The 14,968-nt window shown below is 35.3% G+C and overlaps 3 protein-coding genes across 6 annotated transcripts; 2 read left to right on the forward strand and 1 right to left on the reverse strand.

The window, feature by feature from the left end:
• The first annotated feature begins 1,579 nt into the window (after window positions 1-1,579).
• Window positions 1,580-6,814, forward strand: LOC147563053 (nucleobase-ascorbate transporter 7-like). Of its 3 annotated transcripts, none has more exons than XM_086634075.1 (15): window positions 1,580-2,132; window positions 2,516-2,672; window positions 3,053-3,150; window positions 3,256-3,432; window positions 3,525-3,625; window positions 3,736-3,811; window positions 4,024-4,083; window positions 4,269-4,453; window positions 4,783-4,879; window positions 5,061-5,147; window positions 5,273-5,331; window positions 5,478-5,569; window positions 5,673-5,750; window positions 5,837-5,997; window positions 6,359-6,814. In XM_086634075.1, exons 2-15 carry the CDS (start codon window positions 2,555-2,557, stop codon window positions 6,575-6,577), a joined length of 1,608 nt encoding a protein of 535 aa, XP_086490201.1. In that variant the 5' UTR covers window positions 1,580-2,132; window positions 2,516-2,554; the 3' UTR covers window positions 6,578-6,814. The 3 variants fall into 3 exon arrangements, with proteins under 3 accessions (XP_086490201.1, XP_086490210.1, XP_086490216.1); XM_086634084.1 differs by having other exon boundaries at window positions 1,658-2,235; XM_086634090.1 differs by having other exon boundaries at window positions 1,694-2,132; window positions 2,516-2,750; window positions 2,793-3,150.
• Window positions 6,815-10,196: 3,382 nt separating this feature from the next.
• On the forward strand, window positions 10,197-11,554 carry LOC147563054 (uncharacterized). 2 transcript variants are annotated; one of them, XM_086634136.1, is made up of 3 exons: window positions 10,197-10,698; window positions 10,855-11,003; window positions 11,173-11,554. In XM_086634136.1, the coding sequence occupies exons 1-3, from the start codon at window positions 10,383-10,385 to the stop codon at window positions 11,266-11,268; spliced, it is 561 nt and encodes a 186-aa protein (XP_086490262.1). In that variant the 5' UTR covers window positions 10,197-10,382; the 3' UTR covers window positions 11,269-11,554. The 2 variants fall into 2 exon arrangements, with proteins under 2 accessions (XP_086490262.1, XP_086490255.1); XM_086634129.1 differs by having other exon boundaries at window positions 10,213-10,698; window positions 11,161-11,554.
• On the reverse strand, window positions 11,089-14,801 carry LOC147563055 (protein PLASTID REDOX INSENSITIVE 2, chloroplastic-like). Its single transcript, XM_086634147.1, has 3 exons — window positions 14,516-14,801; window positions 14,235-14,333; window positions 11,089-11,823 (listed from the first exon to the last, which is right to left on the reverse strand). The coding sequence occupies exons 1-3, from the start codon at window positions 14,771-14,773 to the stop codon at window positions 11,629-11,631; spliced, it is 552 nt and encodes a 183-aa protein (XP_086490273.1). The 5' UTR covers window positions 14,774-14,801; the 3' UTR covers window positions 11,089-11,628.
• Between the last annotated feature and the right edge of the window lie 167 nt (window positions 14,802-14,968).

Consider the following 14,968-nt stretch of genomic DNA (forward strand, 5'->3'; position numbering starts at 1 on the left):
ATTAAGAACGATTGATTGTGTTACCAACTCGAAAAGTGAACAAATAAACTATTCATCAATTTTTTCTTGTGACATTCGAAGAGTATGATAGTCGACATCGAATGAGTTCTCTATTTTATTTTATTTTATCCTAAATGCACACACACTCTTTGAATCTCATTTAGTTATTTGACTGTCATTGGTCGAAGTTATTATTAATTTATTATATCTCTTTTTGTTTTCTATCCAATTTATTACGAAAATAAAACTGTGGCGTCCATCTCTATTAAACTATTTTTTTTATTACAACCTTAAATTTAACCACCAACAACCCTTGACTCAAGTGGTAAGAAGTAAGTCTTCCAACTTAAAGGTCAAGGGTTCGAGACACACGCTTACTGATTCAAAAAAAAAAACATTAAATTTAACCATTATAATTATATCTTTTTTTTTTGTTGAAAAACCATTATAATTATATCAATTTGCGTCTTCGTATGACTTTTTGTGTTTCTTTTCTATTGTGAGAGTTATTATTTAATTCGTGAGTTTCTGAAGCAAATTTCATTCATGTAACGTGTTTTTTGTTTCTGCGTCTAAAACTTATTAATTTCAACAAAACATTTAGCTATTTTGGAAAATGAAAATTTTCATTTAGCGTAAGTATTTATTTTTGGAATCACTTAACCTACTAAATTGACTTAACTATGTGAAAGAAGGCAAAGGTATGGTAATTAAAGTCCATGAGTCTATTTTACACTTACTAATTAATGTAACATCTATAATTAAAGTCCATGAGTCTATTTTACACTTATTAATTAATGTAACATCTAAATTTGTCCACAATCACCTAACAATATTTAATAAACCTAACTTTATTGATATAGATTTAAAACATTTCTTAAAGTGATATTATTGCCAATCTCAAAGTTCAACCCACGTACAATTATAGATGGTATAACCTTGAGCCAATCAAACCTCAATCACAAACTGGGTTAATAAAAAATTGTATGAACTAGTAACCATTTTGGATTGCTATTTATATGTGGTTAATCGCGTTTCTTATCATGAACTGTTATCAATGTTACAATTGCAGTTGTTTTTACTGTAATTGTGTTTTAGTGGTTAAATCACCGTTACACTCTTATAATGATACATTTTAGTCGTAAATATCTTGTTTTGAAGAAAAGATGATACTAGTGATGTTCGCTTGTCCTTCAGTTTTAACATTAGTATTTTTTTATGTTCGTTTGGTCGAATACCAATAACAAGAGGTCAGAGGTCAAAAATTAAGATAAAATCGTCCATATTTCTCTCTAAAATGGATGACTCACTCTAGTCCCTCCATTATTAGCATAAAAAACAAGTGTGTATGGTCTGAACTCCGTCAAACTCAACTTGATATGCCCATACCAGATTTATAGAGTCTCTCTGAATCTAGACCGACCACATACCTTCGACGAGACGCGGCACACTATTATCGTGTAATCATCTGAGGTGAGAGTCTGACCCGTAAGGCAGAAACATCGAAAAAAAATCTGATATGGACGGTCGAATTTGGGTTAGCTAATTAAAAGAGGTGGTGAACCTATGGTTCCAAAATAGGGCTCCCCACGAGTACTTTGTCATCTTTGGTGGAGTGTTTTACCCTACTCCTCCTGGTCCTAGTCTCCTAGAGCACAACCCCATAAAAATCAGTAACTGAAGTGAGGAAACCAGAAAGGTAGAGAGAGAAAAAAAGATTGAGCGAAAATGTGTTGGTTTTTTGTATTCCTCTTCCGTTTCTTACTTGACAAATTAATATTATTATTTTAAATTTCATTGTCTTCTTCTTCTTTCTCTCTCAACAACTGTAAATCACAAACAACACTGTTAAAAACACACCACAACAAAGAGAGAGAGAGAGAGTGTGAGTACAGAGAATGAATCAATTTCAGTAGTTCATCTTTCACTCATCACTAGAGTCTAGAGAGATAAAGTAGAGAGAGAGAAAGAAAGATACATTAATTACCCACTTTCTCTCTCTATCTTTCTTTAAAGCTTCTCCCTAAATTCAAAGCTCTTGAGATTATCTACTGTTTTTTTTTTTCACTACATCTTCTTCTTTACGCCACCCAGAAGAATATAGTAGTCGAGGAAGAATCCTTTAGCTTAGGGTAAAACCCACTCTCTCTCTCTCTCTCTGTATATATATATATATATATATATAACTCTTTCTATCTCTCTCTCTGTAACTTGGCGGGAGATACTACATTTTGGGTAACTTTGATTTTCATTGTTTAAAGAAATTTGGGTTCTACTTTTTTGAATGATTGGGGATTGTGGGGCGGTTGATTGAGTTTTTGGGAATTGAGATTCTTCTTTCTTTTTCTTCTGTACTCTCTATTTTACTCATTTCTCTTTCTTCTTCTTTTCTGGGGTTGTGAGTGATGATAGATTTGGGATTCGGTTTTCATTAGAGATCTGGGTTTATTGTATTATTATTATTATTATTTTGAAATTGATTACTTGATTGTGTGGGTTCTTCTTCTTTTTCTAGTCAGAGAAGAAGAAGAAGAAGTAGAAAGAGAAAGTGATAATGGCAGGTGGTGGTGGTGGTGGAGCTCCGGCGCCTAAACAAGACGAGTTACAACCACATCCAGTGAAAGATCAGCTACCCAACATTTGTTACTGTATTACTAGTCCTCCTCCATGGCGTAAGTTTACTTAGCTATTCAACAATGGAATAAACTCTTCTGGGTTTTCTTCATTTGCTTAAATTGTTCATTCTAGTTGTGGGTTTCTTGTATTTTTTTTTTTACTATATCTCATTCTAGTTGTGGGTTCATTCTAGTAATTTCCAATTTCGACTTCCTGATCTTCATTCATTTTCCAGTATAACTGTATTAGTATGTTGTTTTAGCTTTAGAGATCTGTATCTAGTTTTCTCTTATAATGTATAGATTCTGTTTCTGATACCTAATTTGATGAAATTCATCTAGTGCTCAGTGTTGATTGTATGTGTTTGGACTTTTCCATTTTCTTCTAAGTTTTGTTGGAAATTTGTTTTCATTGTTTTGGTTATATCTGATTTCAGCTGAGGCTATCATTCTTGGTTTCCAACACTATCTAGTTATGCTTGGAACTACAGTTATAATCCCCACTGCTCTAGTTCCTCAGATGGGAGGTGGAAATGTAAGATTCCAGAAAAAACAGCAAACACTTCTTAGTTCTAATCATTTTTTCTGAATTTACTTCACTGTTAATGCATTTGAATCAAAGACTGTGTTGTTATTCTAGGAGGAGAAAGCGAAGGTGATCCAAACACTACAGTTTGTTGCTGGTTTGAACACTCTTCTACAAGCATTATTTGGGACTAGATTACCAGCTGTTATTGGAGGGTCTTATACCTTTGTGGCACCCACCATATCGATAATCTTGGCTAAACGATACAATGATATTGTGGATCCTCATGAGGTATCGTGATGAATACCTAAACTGTTTTGCTTATCATTTTATTGGCTTCTCTTGGGAACTTGATTCTATATGTTTGTTTGATGCTTGAGCAGAAATTCGAGCGGATAATGCGTGGGATTCAAGGTGCCCTTATTGTTGCTTCAACTCTTCAGATTGTTTTCGGCTTCAGTGGCCTTTGGCGTAATGTCACTAGGTTGGTTTAGAATCTTGATCAGTTGTTCTAACACAGCAACATCTCTCACTGTGTTGAAGCTTCTGCTGTTAGGTTTACTAACTTTTTTGTTCTACCTCGTTTTCTCACAGGTTCTTGAGTCCCCTCTCAGCTGTTCCTTTGGTAGCTTTAGCTGGATTTGGGCTTTATGAGCTTGGCTTCCCTGGGGTAAGTTTGTGGGATCTTTTTGGATGTGGGTAATACCTGCATTATTTTGTTCTTTCGTACACTTCCTTCTGATACAAGTGTATCCTGACTCAGAAAAGCCGCATCTGATTTGGTTACCTTTCACATTCTAGAGGACATTATGCTCTGTATTTAATACTCAATACCTCTCGTCCTCAAAATGATGTCACTAAGAGCTTTTTCTTGGTATCTAGGTTGCCAAATGTGTGGAAATTGGACTTCCTCAGCTCATCCTACTAGTGATTTTTTCACAGGTGCTTTTCTGATCTATGAGCAATCTAAATATTTTTTTATCATTTTGTGATACATGATAAAACCGACGGTTTTAGTTATGTTTATGTGGTGGAAAAGCTTTGGAAAAAAGTTATTCAATGCTTGAGCTTCTTTGGGGTTGATTCTTAGTGAACTAAAGTCCTCAATTTTAAATATTTGTTTGCAGTATATACCACATATTTTGCACTCGGATAAGCATGTCTTTGACCGCTTCGCTGTTATATTTTCGGTTGCAATTGTCTGGGTTTACGCTCACCTTCTTACTGTTGGTGGAGCCTACAAACATGCTCCTGCAACGACTCAAATAAGTTGCCGTACTGATAGATCTGAACTTGTGAGCTCTGCCCCATGGTAAGGCTATTCTTTCACTTTTAGATCTTCCAGTATTCTTATATCTCGTAATCTAATTTCGGCCTACTATTTTTATCATTAACCCTAGTTTTCATTAACCTCATTTATCCTTCCATCACTATATTATGAATTCCTACTGTAAAATTTAGCGTTTTCAATAGTTTTTCGATATTCACGTGTACATAGAAATGCATACCACCTGGCTCTGATCATCCTCGAGAAATTTTACTGGTTATGCTGTGTTGGCTGTCTATATATGTGGTGTCCCACATGTATCGACACAAAATTGTGGTAATAATGTTCTTACAGATGATTGGTAATTTTTACAGGATAAGAATCCCATATCCATTTCAATGGGGACCACCGACTTTCAACGCTGGCGAGGCCTTCGCAATGATGGCTGCTGCTTTTGTTGGTCTTGTAGAGGTCGGTTTTATTTTACTAGTTTACAAGTCATACTAGTTTGAACTTTGGACTCTATTTTGTCCAGTATCATTTTCGATATCTCTATCAGTCTGTGATTGTACCCAGTTTCGATGTTTGTGATCCAAACTGTTTTACCCATTAAAATTCATCTTTTCTTATAACTGTTTATCGGTAATTGCAGTCGACTGGAACTTATATTGCAGTCTCAAGATATGCAAGTGCAACTCCATTGCCACCTTCTATTCTCAGTCGTGGTGTTGGTTGGCAGGTAATTTGATAATAATGAAATTGTTTTTAACTATACAATTATCAAAGTCAGTAATCACTATTTGCTCATTAGTTATTTCTATTCTTTCTTTTAGTCCGATTAATCTTTCACCTTTTTTCCTCCAGGGAGTTGGCATTTTGTTATCGGGATTGTTTGGAACCATAACTGGGTCAACTGTATCCGTGTAAGCTCTTATGATCGAACTCCATAATCTTTAGAAAAACCATATTCTTTAATATTCTGCCAATTATAATATTGCATTGTCTCTAAACTCTGCTACAAATTGACATGATAATCTTACTCGTTTGTTCACTTTGTTCTACTACACAGTGAGAATGCTGGTTTATTAGCTTTGACTCGTGTTGGTAGTCGAAGGGTTGTCCAAATATCAGCTGGGTTCATGCTATTCTTTTCGATTCTTGGTAAATCATTTGTTTTTAGCACATACAATTTGCACACATTAAGTCGAATGCTACTAAATCTGTAGTTCTGATCATTAATCAAATCTCGACGACTCTCTAACAGGGAAATTTGGAGCCGTCTTTGCTTCCATTCCGGCACCAATTATTGCAGCCCTATACTGTCTGTTCTTTGCCTATGTTGGTACGTATTAATCAAGAACCAATGATCCATCACTACCGTCTAGTTTATTTGGATCGCCTTACCGTTATATTTTTATGAACAAACAGGTTCAGCAGGTCTCAGCTTCCTTCAGTTTTGCAATCTCAATAGTTTCAGAACAAAGTTCATATTGGGTTTCTCTTTTTTCATGGGCATATCGATACCTCAGTACTTCAATGAGTACACAGCAGTCAATGGCTTTGGACCAGTTCATACCAGAGCAAGATGGGTACGTATAGTATTAAGTTGGGCCTACCTCTGGTAGCATATTAAGTTCATATATGAAGTTTATATTTTTGGTCATTAGACTTCTCTTGGCCTCCGTGAGACTGTTCTAATACGCCTGCCCACATGTGGCATCATTTGAGCCTATCATGTGTTAGACGACTTACAACACGTGTAGTTGTTGGGCCTACCTCGTACATGCCTAGCTTGAGTGCCGTGTTGAGTTTACATTTTTGGTCATTAGACTTCTCGTGGACTATTATATATAACAAATAGAATTATAAGCTAACTTCCAAGTTCAACCTGTCATTACTCGGTTCTCGATTCATTTAACCTGAGAAATACCCTGTTATTTTTTTTTGTAGTTCAATGACATAATCAACGTAATCTTCTCGTCGAAAGCTTTTGTTGCATCCTTCTTGGCTGTGTTCTTGGATGTCACTCTGCACAGGAAGGATAGTGCTACCAGGAAAGACAGAGGTATGCACTGGTGGGACAAATTTAGGTCATTCAAGACAGATACAAGAAGTGAAGAGTTCTATTCTCTACCTTTCAATCTGAACAAGTTCTTCCCATCTGTATAAGTCTTCTAAAATTGATGCTTAATCGAATCTCACACCCACCGTTCCCCCGATAGGCTATTTCCGGGTTCATGTTATAGTGTTTTGTTTTTATCAGTTATCGGTCAACCGGACGGATGCTCAAGAAATATACAATATTTCTTGATTTACTTCTCAATAGAGTTTTCGTCTTCATTCCTGTAAAAAAATTCAAGAACTTGTAAGCTGATTTGAGTACCAAAGAAGTGAATATTTTGATCATGTGACAAGTCCCCTGCTTTCTCATCTAAGGTAGGGTTTGTTTTTGTTCATGTCATCAGATCTAAAAGTTTACTCGAGGCCTCAATTAACTTGCGTCAATTTGTGATATCTGACTAGTCTGAATAGGTGATTCAGGTTGATTTTGCCTCAATTAACGAGAACACACTACCTTTTTATTCAAAAGGAAATTCACATTATATATATATATATATTCTTGAGGACCAGCGATGATGGCCCGAACATCAATCAAATCGGGCTCTAACATTTTCGACTCCAAATTGAGTGTGCCATGTGAGAATTAGTCACCTAGTATCAATACACCTTTAAAACGTTGTCACAATAATTGTAAGTAGGAACTAAAATGGTGCATGAATTTGATGGATGATATTTGGAGTTGCTTTGATTATGAACGTGGGTGGTATAGATCATTAGGATGCCAAATTTTCATACCTAATATTCTCTCCTACTTATTTAAGAATAATTGTACTACTTTATCATATTTGGGCAATCCATCAAATCAACTACCAAAAGATATCACTACTCAATAAGTAGTTGAGGGTACTAAGTTTTTTATCACCTAAACAAGAGATAAGAGAGAGAGAGAGAGAGAGAGAGAGAGAGAGAGAGATTAGTTTGTTGAATAGAAAAGGAGCCTATCATTAAGAGAGAAGAGTCTGAGAAACTAAGTTCAGCAGAGAGAATATGTAGATGCTGTAACTTTTTTTTTTTTAACTAATGCTGTAGTTTTACGGTGGAAGATATCTTGAGTGCCCTTAGACAAAGGCACCACGGACTGAGTCGGTCCAACCGGCTAGATATGAGGGCCCGCCCCTCCATCTAGATCCGATGGTCCAAGATGTTTCACATCCCTGGGTTATCATTTAATGTATATTAAGTTTAGGATTTTGTAAATATAACTATATATATTTTTGTATGAATTCACCCTTTTGACGAGTTTTCAGGCCCACCAATCTTTGGTGCAGCGGTTGGATACCCCTCGTAAGCACATGAGGTCGTGGGATTGAGTTTCGGAGTAAGCAGTCTGCCATCAAGATTTATCTCATGTAATTTAGGCATATAAGTAAATAATATAATAAATTTGTCGGACTTTAGGCCTCTTTCATGTTGTCAGACTTTAGACCTCTTTCATTATAGTTTAAATTAGGCAGTTATCGTGCTCATCACATCTTCATAATGTATAAGTGCCTTGTAACGACTAACGTAGTCCGTAGTCGTTTTCTCTAAAAAAATAATAATAATAATTTTAGAATTGCTTAGAGGGAGATTAGAAGTTATGATTTTCTTAATCAAATTTAAGTTTGATAAGTGAACATAAAATACCTAACAACCATTCTCTTCACTTATTTTTCCATACCAAAAGTTAGGAGATATCAAAATTTAAAATGGACCCACTAGAGAACAATATCTTCTTTTATGTTTTGTACTTACCTATAATGTCAGAATGTTTAGGAAAAAGAAAGATGCACCTAATCTATATTATTAATGTCTTTCATTTGATCAGAATGATTTCCATCCCAATTCTCAATGGCCAAGGTCCATCTCCTCCAAGAATGTATGCATTTGACCAATTTTGATTAGAAGGTTAGATGGCAAAGATTTGTTCACATGGACCAAATATTTTTTGCCCCATAAATTATAAGTTATGATGAATGAAACTTTCAATGTTACCTATTTGTTATATTTTTTTCAAAGTTTCATTACGCTAAATAGTAGGTAGGACACAAATGAGCCAGAAGAATAAATTACTAACAAATGTCGCAAAAATAAGAAATACTAAGTGCACAAAAAGTCTTGACTTAATTTATGATATGCTCAATCATTCAAGTAAAAGAATAGTATAGAGATCGTAGTGAAAATTTGAAATCTTTTATCATTTAGTGAAAGTGAAGTGAATCATCAAACTACATACGAAATCAAAATCTTTTGTCGAGACGATAATACTACTTGTTTATGTGTGTAAATACATGGTCTAATTCAAGATAATAAGCAAGTGGGTCCTATAAATCAACTCCATTGTGCACAAGGCATTGAGCCTACTAGGGCCATGTGTTGTAACCTTTTTATTGATTTTGGTACAAATCAAAAACTAAAAGCACAAAAAGAAAGAGCAATAAGCTCTCATTTAAAATGAATATTAGTGGATGGCATACATGTTGCCCTCTCATCACCCTATAAACAATGGTTATTCAATTATTTTATGAAGCCTAGATCCCCAACACCTCACATGGTAACCATAAATTGATATTATTATGATGGGTTGGGGGTTTCAAAAGATCATTAGTACTATAAAGATACACAAGAGTCAAAGAAACCCTAGGAAGTAAAAGTGTTCCTGCCCAAAACTACTTAAACTTTTTTTTGTTTGATGAAACAAAACTATTTAACTTGTATGCCAATACAAATTATTAAATAATGTCAAAGCCAATGAGACAAAAATCTATAAATTTTCATTTCAAATATTATGTAAGGTATTTTTTATATATATTTTTCATTTTTAACCAGTAAAGTTCAATATCTATCACCAGACACAAGTTTCTCTTCTGAAAATGAAAAACATTATCGTATTAACATGACATATTCAGAGCACGTATTGGTCAAACTCAATCTTCATAATGTTGTCTTAACATGGGCTAACAAGAACTAATTCAAATTAATAATGGTATCTTAGCACGTTTAAGAAAAGCAAAAACCAACTAATGATAACGACATTGGGTGGGCGCAACTTCTTAAGAAACTAATTCTTAAATTAACCAGTTTAGTGCGATTGCTTTTATTAATTTATCTCAATTTTTCTTTTTAGAAAAGAACCAAAGATGAGAAAGATTTGTCATTCTCACAACTAGAATTTCCATACTTCTCGTGATATTCACTAAACGTCAACTTAAAATTCATTTTATTTAATGAATATTAGCTCGAAAAACAGATGTCGTGGAATCGAAATTTAGTAGACTTAAGGTGTATATAATTTTGTTTCAACGTCTCAGTCTCACTCATCAAAATCTAAATAATCTGATTTATACGGTCGTCAACATTTAATTGCAGGTTGATAGTTTTGACGTGAACTCTAAAAGTTCTTGAGGTCTATGGTTCGATTCTCTCATCAAGCTAACATAACAGGTTCGATTCTCTGAGGAAGCCAACTTACATGGTACTCTACCCCTCGAAAAACCCGGTCAATAATTAGACCTAATAAAAGTCGTAGAGTTGACTAAAGGGTATAATAGTAAAAAAGAGTCTCAACAAGTCACCAGTCACAGAGGAGGTAAACGGTCAAATGTGGGGCCCACTAACTAATTCATTCACGGAATCTCACGCTTTTACTTTATTGCCCCACGCCATCCATCATTATTTAGACCTCTCCTTTTTTTCTCTCTCTTAAATATGTATACTACTAATAACCACTGTTCTTGTTGAAGACTTGAGACAATTTCAAAGCTATACCATTTTTACACAATTTTCCTTCTTCCCCACTTCTCCCTTCTTCTCCTTCTTCTTGGTTCTACTAGTGTGGGTGAAGTGTTTTAGAGAGAGAAAATAGTGAGAGAGAATGGGAAATTGTCAAACAGTTGATGCAGCAACAATGGTTCTACAACACCCAAATGGAAGAGTTGAAAAATGGTATTGGCCTTTACTAGCAAAGGAAGCCATGAAAGCGAATCCGGGTCATTACGTCGCTCTTATAATCACATTACGTAATAATAATGTCTCACAAGAGGAAACGAAAACGAAGATGGCAATGAAGACGAAGAAAGAGCTTGAGAATAGTACTCGTGGTGATGGCGTTCGAATTACCCGAGTTAAACTTCTTAGGCCTAATGATACACTTGTTCTTGGACAAGCTTATAGACTCATTAGTTCTCAAGGTTTGATCTTTTTCTTTTCATCTTTCACACTTCATGGAAGTTATTATTATTTTTTTTGTATTGGTCAACATACTTTCAATGGAGTATGATTGTATGAACCTGTAACGCCTCGAATTTGAGACCTAATTGTTTTTTTTCTTTGTTTTGGGTATATAGAAGTGATGAAAGGGATGTGGGCAAAGAAATATGCAAAGATGAAAAAGAAAGAGTTGGAATTTTGTAATGAGAAGACAAAAGTGAATGAAGTTTGCGACAATCAAATTTTAAGATGTGGTAGAGAAGAAAGATCTTCAGAGATGAATCAGGTAAATCTCAATCTAGCCAGCATGGGTTGTTTTTAGTTTAGGGTTTAGACCATAGACAATGAATGAACATAAAGAGAGAAAGAGAGAGTGAATGTATAATTTCATTACCTTTTAGCCGTAAACTAACTCGTTCTTCAATCCCTTACACAATTTTCAGGTACTAAAACAGGAAAGACATCAACGAAAGACGTCAAACTATGTCATAGCAGCAAGATCAAGGGCATGGCGACCGTCATTACAGAGCATCTCTGAGTCTAGTAGCTGAAACATTCCAATCTTTTCACCCCCACTATAACAAAACCAGCAGAGAAGAGAAAAGAACTGTCATAAGCCAGAAAATTTTCCTTCCAGAATTGGAGTTCTTACTGGGGCAATAAGCGGGGAAACGATCCATGACGAATGATTTCTAGCTACCTTTGAAGTTCTAAATGCATATCCATTGATCTATATATTTGAATCAGTCAATGAGGGGAAATCATCCCTTGTATAGCTAGAACAAGAAATTCTTGTAACCTCTACCTGTTATTCAATGAAATTAGACCTTGCCTGAATCCGACTGTCTTCATTAATGGTGTCTCCGAGTTTCTTCTTCGCTAATGAGCAAAATTGTTAAACCATTATAGGATCATTTGGTTGGGTTTTTGTTCCATAATTCCCAATCCTTATCAAGGTAGTTTTGAGCCCATAATAGTGCTGCTCGAGCAGCAACGGGCGCTCCTGGAAGTCTCTTCTCCTTAAGAGCAACCAACATATCAGTGAAAGGTTCAACCAAGAGGGTCCCGGGTCCTCCATACTCTTTGTACAAGAAATTGCTAAAAATCTGTTATCATGATTAATGAACTCGTTAGCAACAGATTATGTCAATCTGTTTTGACGAAATCATCAATAGATCAAGATAGATAAAACATTAATTAACCGTTGCAGGAAATAGAGAGTTCTAAATATACTCATGGCAAAAGTCTGATTTTCACTAGACTTGATTCTTATACTATCCATTTTAGTTGTTAAATACCAGAATTGCTTGCCTAAAGTAGCTTTCACAAATGTCGACGCTGTTATGAGATGTAGGTAGTGAGAGTAACTAAGAATTCGATAAAACCAACCAGGAGTTCATGCATCGTCATTATCTAGGGATGCTGAAATAACAATATCAGTTGGCACCAAATCTAACAGCCAGAGTAACAACATGGGCTCGAAATGACCGATGCGGCTGGCCACCAATATATGCACAAGTTAAAGTAGCTATTCATAGTTTTGTAGCAAATCTATCGTATAGTTCATAGTATTAACCATAAAAAGTATTATGCCCTCTCACATAGATATCGAGGTTGACAATACTGACTCCATCTTAGAATTCACCACTATCTGGGACTAAATCCACATCGTTTTTTAAATTTAATATCTAGATAAGCAAATGATAGGTGAAGTCATACTAATTGACTTAAAAGTTAAATGCAGTACAAACGTCATGTTATTTTTATTGGATCTAGCATTAAGGGCTTTGAGGCTCTCAACTTGCATGGAATAACTCCGTTCCATTATTTCAATAACAACAAAAAAAGTTCGCTCCATTTTGTATATATTAACATTTGTATGAACTTGCTTTCTTGGACAGTCAAAAGGTTTATAGCATTACGTGAAAGATAATATACAAATTTATGACTTCATCTACTATCTGCAGCAAAGAGAGATTTCATATCCCTCGTAGCTCTCCCACTTTCCAGTTGGGGACCAAACCTGAGGTGCCCATCTAACATTATGTACTGCTATATTCAACGATTAAAGAAACATGACGTCTCAACTACAAGCAACTACAAAATCAATTCTTGTTTTAGCATATGTTGACTCAACTTTCATTTAATCTTCTAAGCTACTTTTTCTCCCAAAATAAGGCGACACAGTTGACATGCTTTATGTGCACATAAAACAATAGATTTGGAAATGCGAAACCTAGAATCTGCTTTTGGGTGCTATTACTGTGATGCCTTTTTCCTTGGCCATGATGATGACGCATCAATTCGGTAACTTCAAACTAGGTATATTATTCTCTAGCCAATCCTTTTCTAGTTTTCTCTTATTCGTGTTGAACTAACATAGCATTAGCAACTATACATAGTATACTTGTAATTCTCGTGAGGAAATTATTATGTACTTGTTCTTGTGTTTCGAAAATTGTTCAGAAATCAATATCAGTGTAATCAAATAACTACCCATCTTGACCCATCTTGTACCATTTCTAGGTTGTCGAGTATAACATCTGTAGTAGGCCAGAGGACCACCAAGTATGCTTCTCACTGGTAACTTGGGCATAGCTTGTACCTTTAGAAGTATGTCCAAATGAAGGAATTTTGTGATTGGCATAAATACCAGTGATTCATATAGCATCGATCAGGTCAATTTAACAAATGAAATCTTCCATATCGAGTTGGATTAGCTAATCCTCAATTCTGTTTTCGTTCCTTGCCAGTTGCCTCTATCATTTCCATGGCTTTGAGTCTTTACTTAAGAAGAGAGAATCAAAGCCCGAGCTCTCTTTTCTACTTATTTTCTACTTGCAAATATGGAAGTATTAACAGTAAAGTAGTTAGTGCCCATCTGGAACTAGTATTGAAAGCATTAATATCAGTTGGGTTTGATTCAAAATTCAAATTATCTACTGCATGAGGTACTAACACGAACAAGGACCAGCACCATATCCACAAAACTAGTGTCTTTTAGTGAGGATAGTGGCAATCGACAAAAGGAAGTTGCATACGGCATACCCATGTAATATCTAGGGTCTCTGACTCATTACTAGTGGATTTGAGTTGGATTCACAAAAACAAAATGGTACCAAAGCTAGGCCCAACAGTGATAGGCACAAAGGTCACAGGTGACCCATGCCATCTAACAAAAAGACACGTCTCAGGCTCATCGTACGCAACACATGACGGTGGGCGTGTCAGAATAGTCTTGCATGGGCAAAGAGAAGTCTCATTCCTAAGAATATGATACCAAGGGCTTCTACAAGTCATTACCAATTGTATTGAGTTGAATGCACACAACTTAGATACTTATTCTACTTTGAAAAAAATGACAATACTAATCTATTGTCGTTGATACAAAACATTTATCATTGACCATCGATTCATTATGATTGTTCTTATCAGATGATTTATTGTATACTCAAACATTTTTTTATTGAAACATTAGATATGAAAAAGGAAGAATTTTTTTCTTTTTCTTTTGTACCTCTGAGCAGACATTCACCACCATATCAAGATCATCTCCAAATGACTCATTGCTTTTAGATAGCTTCCTCAGAAGTTCACTCCTAAACTTATGGGTTTCCTGTTTCAAAAATCAATCGAAAAAATGGGAAACAAAATTTCAATAAATTGGGTTAAAGAGGATGAACTATATATGATTATAACATACAACATGGAATAAACCCATCACAGAAAATCTACAAAAAAAGTAAGACTACTTTGAAGATAAGATGAAATTGAGATCCCAAGAAGACAAAAACCTACAAATTCTGCAAATTCAGGAATTGGGTCAGGATAAACATATTGTTGTTGTTGTTGCTGTTTTGTGACTCTCAGAGGGTTTTGGAAGCTTTTTGAGAAGATGGGTTTTACAGAAGATGAAGTAGGAGATGGGAAGCATAGGATATGAGAGTTGGTGAGTTGCTTGAGACCCATGGAAGAAGATGAGGGTTTTGTTTCATTTTTGAAAGGACAGTGTGAAGTGGGGAGGGAGAAGAGAGAGAAAGAGTTAGAGATTGCCATTGGAGGAATCTAAACGGCTGTGAATTTTGCCATTTTGGTTGTTATTAGAGAGGAAGTAGGAATTGTGAAACGGGCTTGTTTGGCATCTCTTAGGCCCATAACTAGACAAGTATAAGCCCAATTCTATCCATGTTGGGCTCAAATTTTGGTTAGAGAAGCCCAACAATTTATAGTGCCTTTAAGGAAACTCCCTTT

Source organism: Eschscholzia californica, unplaced genomic scaffold, assembly GCF_041429995.1.
Source record: "Eschscholzia californica isolate CP2 unplaced genomic scaffold, dmEscCali1.0.p SCAF_1, whole genome shotgun sequence".
In the NCBI taxonomy this organism is placed as follows: Eukaryota; Viridiplantae; Streptophyta; class Magnoliopsida; order Ranunculales; family Papaveraceae; genus Eschscholzia; species Eschscholzia californica.

What these genes read in the sequence shown, in the direction of transcription:
- LOC147563054 (XM_086634129.1), top strand. Translation starts at nt 10,383, where the DNA reads ATGGGAAATTGTCAAACAGTTGATGCAGCAACAATGGTTCTACAACAC. An exon ending in TAGACTCATTAGTTCTCAAG is followed by an intron (nt 10,699 to 10,854) that starts GTTTGATCTTTT and finishes TTGGGTATATAG; the next exon opens with AAGTGATGAAAGGGATGTGG. An exon ending in GATCTTCAGAGATGAATCAG is followed by an intron (nt 11,004 to 11,160) that starts GTAAATCTCAAT and finishes CACAATTTTCAG; the next exon opens with GTACTAAAACAGGAAAGACA.
- LOC147563055 (XM_086634147.1), bottom strand. Translation starts at nt 14,773, where the DNA reads ATGGCAATCTCTAACTCTTTCTCTCTCTTCTCCCTCCCCACTTCACAC. An exon ending in TTCCTGAATTTGCAGAATTT is followed by an intron (nt 14,334 to 14,515) that starts GTAGGTTTTTGT and finishes TTTTTGAAACAG; the next exon opens with GAAACCCATAAGTTTAGGAG. An exon ending in TGGTGAATGTCTGCTCAGAG is followed by an intron (nt 11,824 to 14,234) that starts GTACAAAAGAAA and finishes TCATGATAACAG; the next exon opens with ATTTTTAGCAATTTCTTGTA.
- LOC147563053 (XM_086634075.1), top strand. Translation starts at nt 2,555, where the DNA reads ATGGCAGGTGGTGGTGGTGGTGGAGCTCCGGCGCCTAAACAAGACGAG. An exon ending in TACTAGTGATTTTTTCACAG is followed by an intron (nt 4,084 to 4,268) that starts GTGCTTTTCTGA and finishes ATTTGTTTGCAG; the next exon opens with TATATACCACATATTTTGCA. An exon ending in TTCATACCAGAGCAAGATGG is followed by an intron (nt 5,998 to 6,358) that starts GTACGTATAGTA and finishes TTTTTTTTGTAG; the next exon opens with TTCAATGACATAATCAACGT.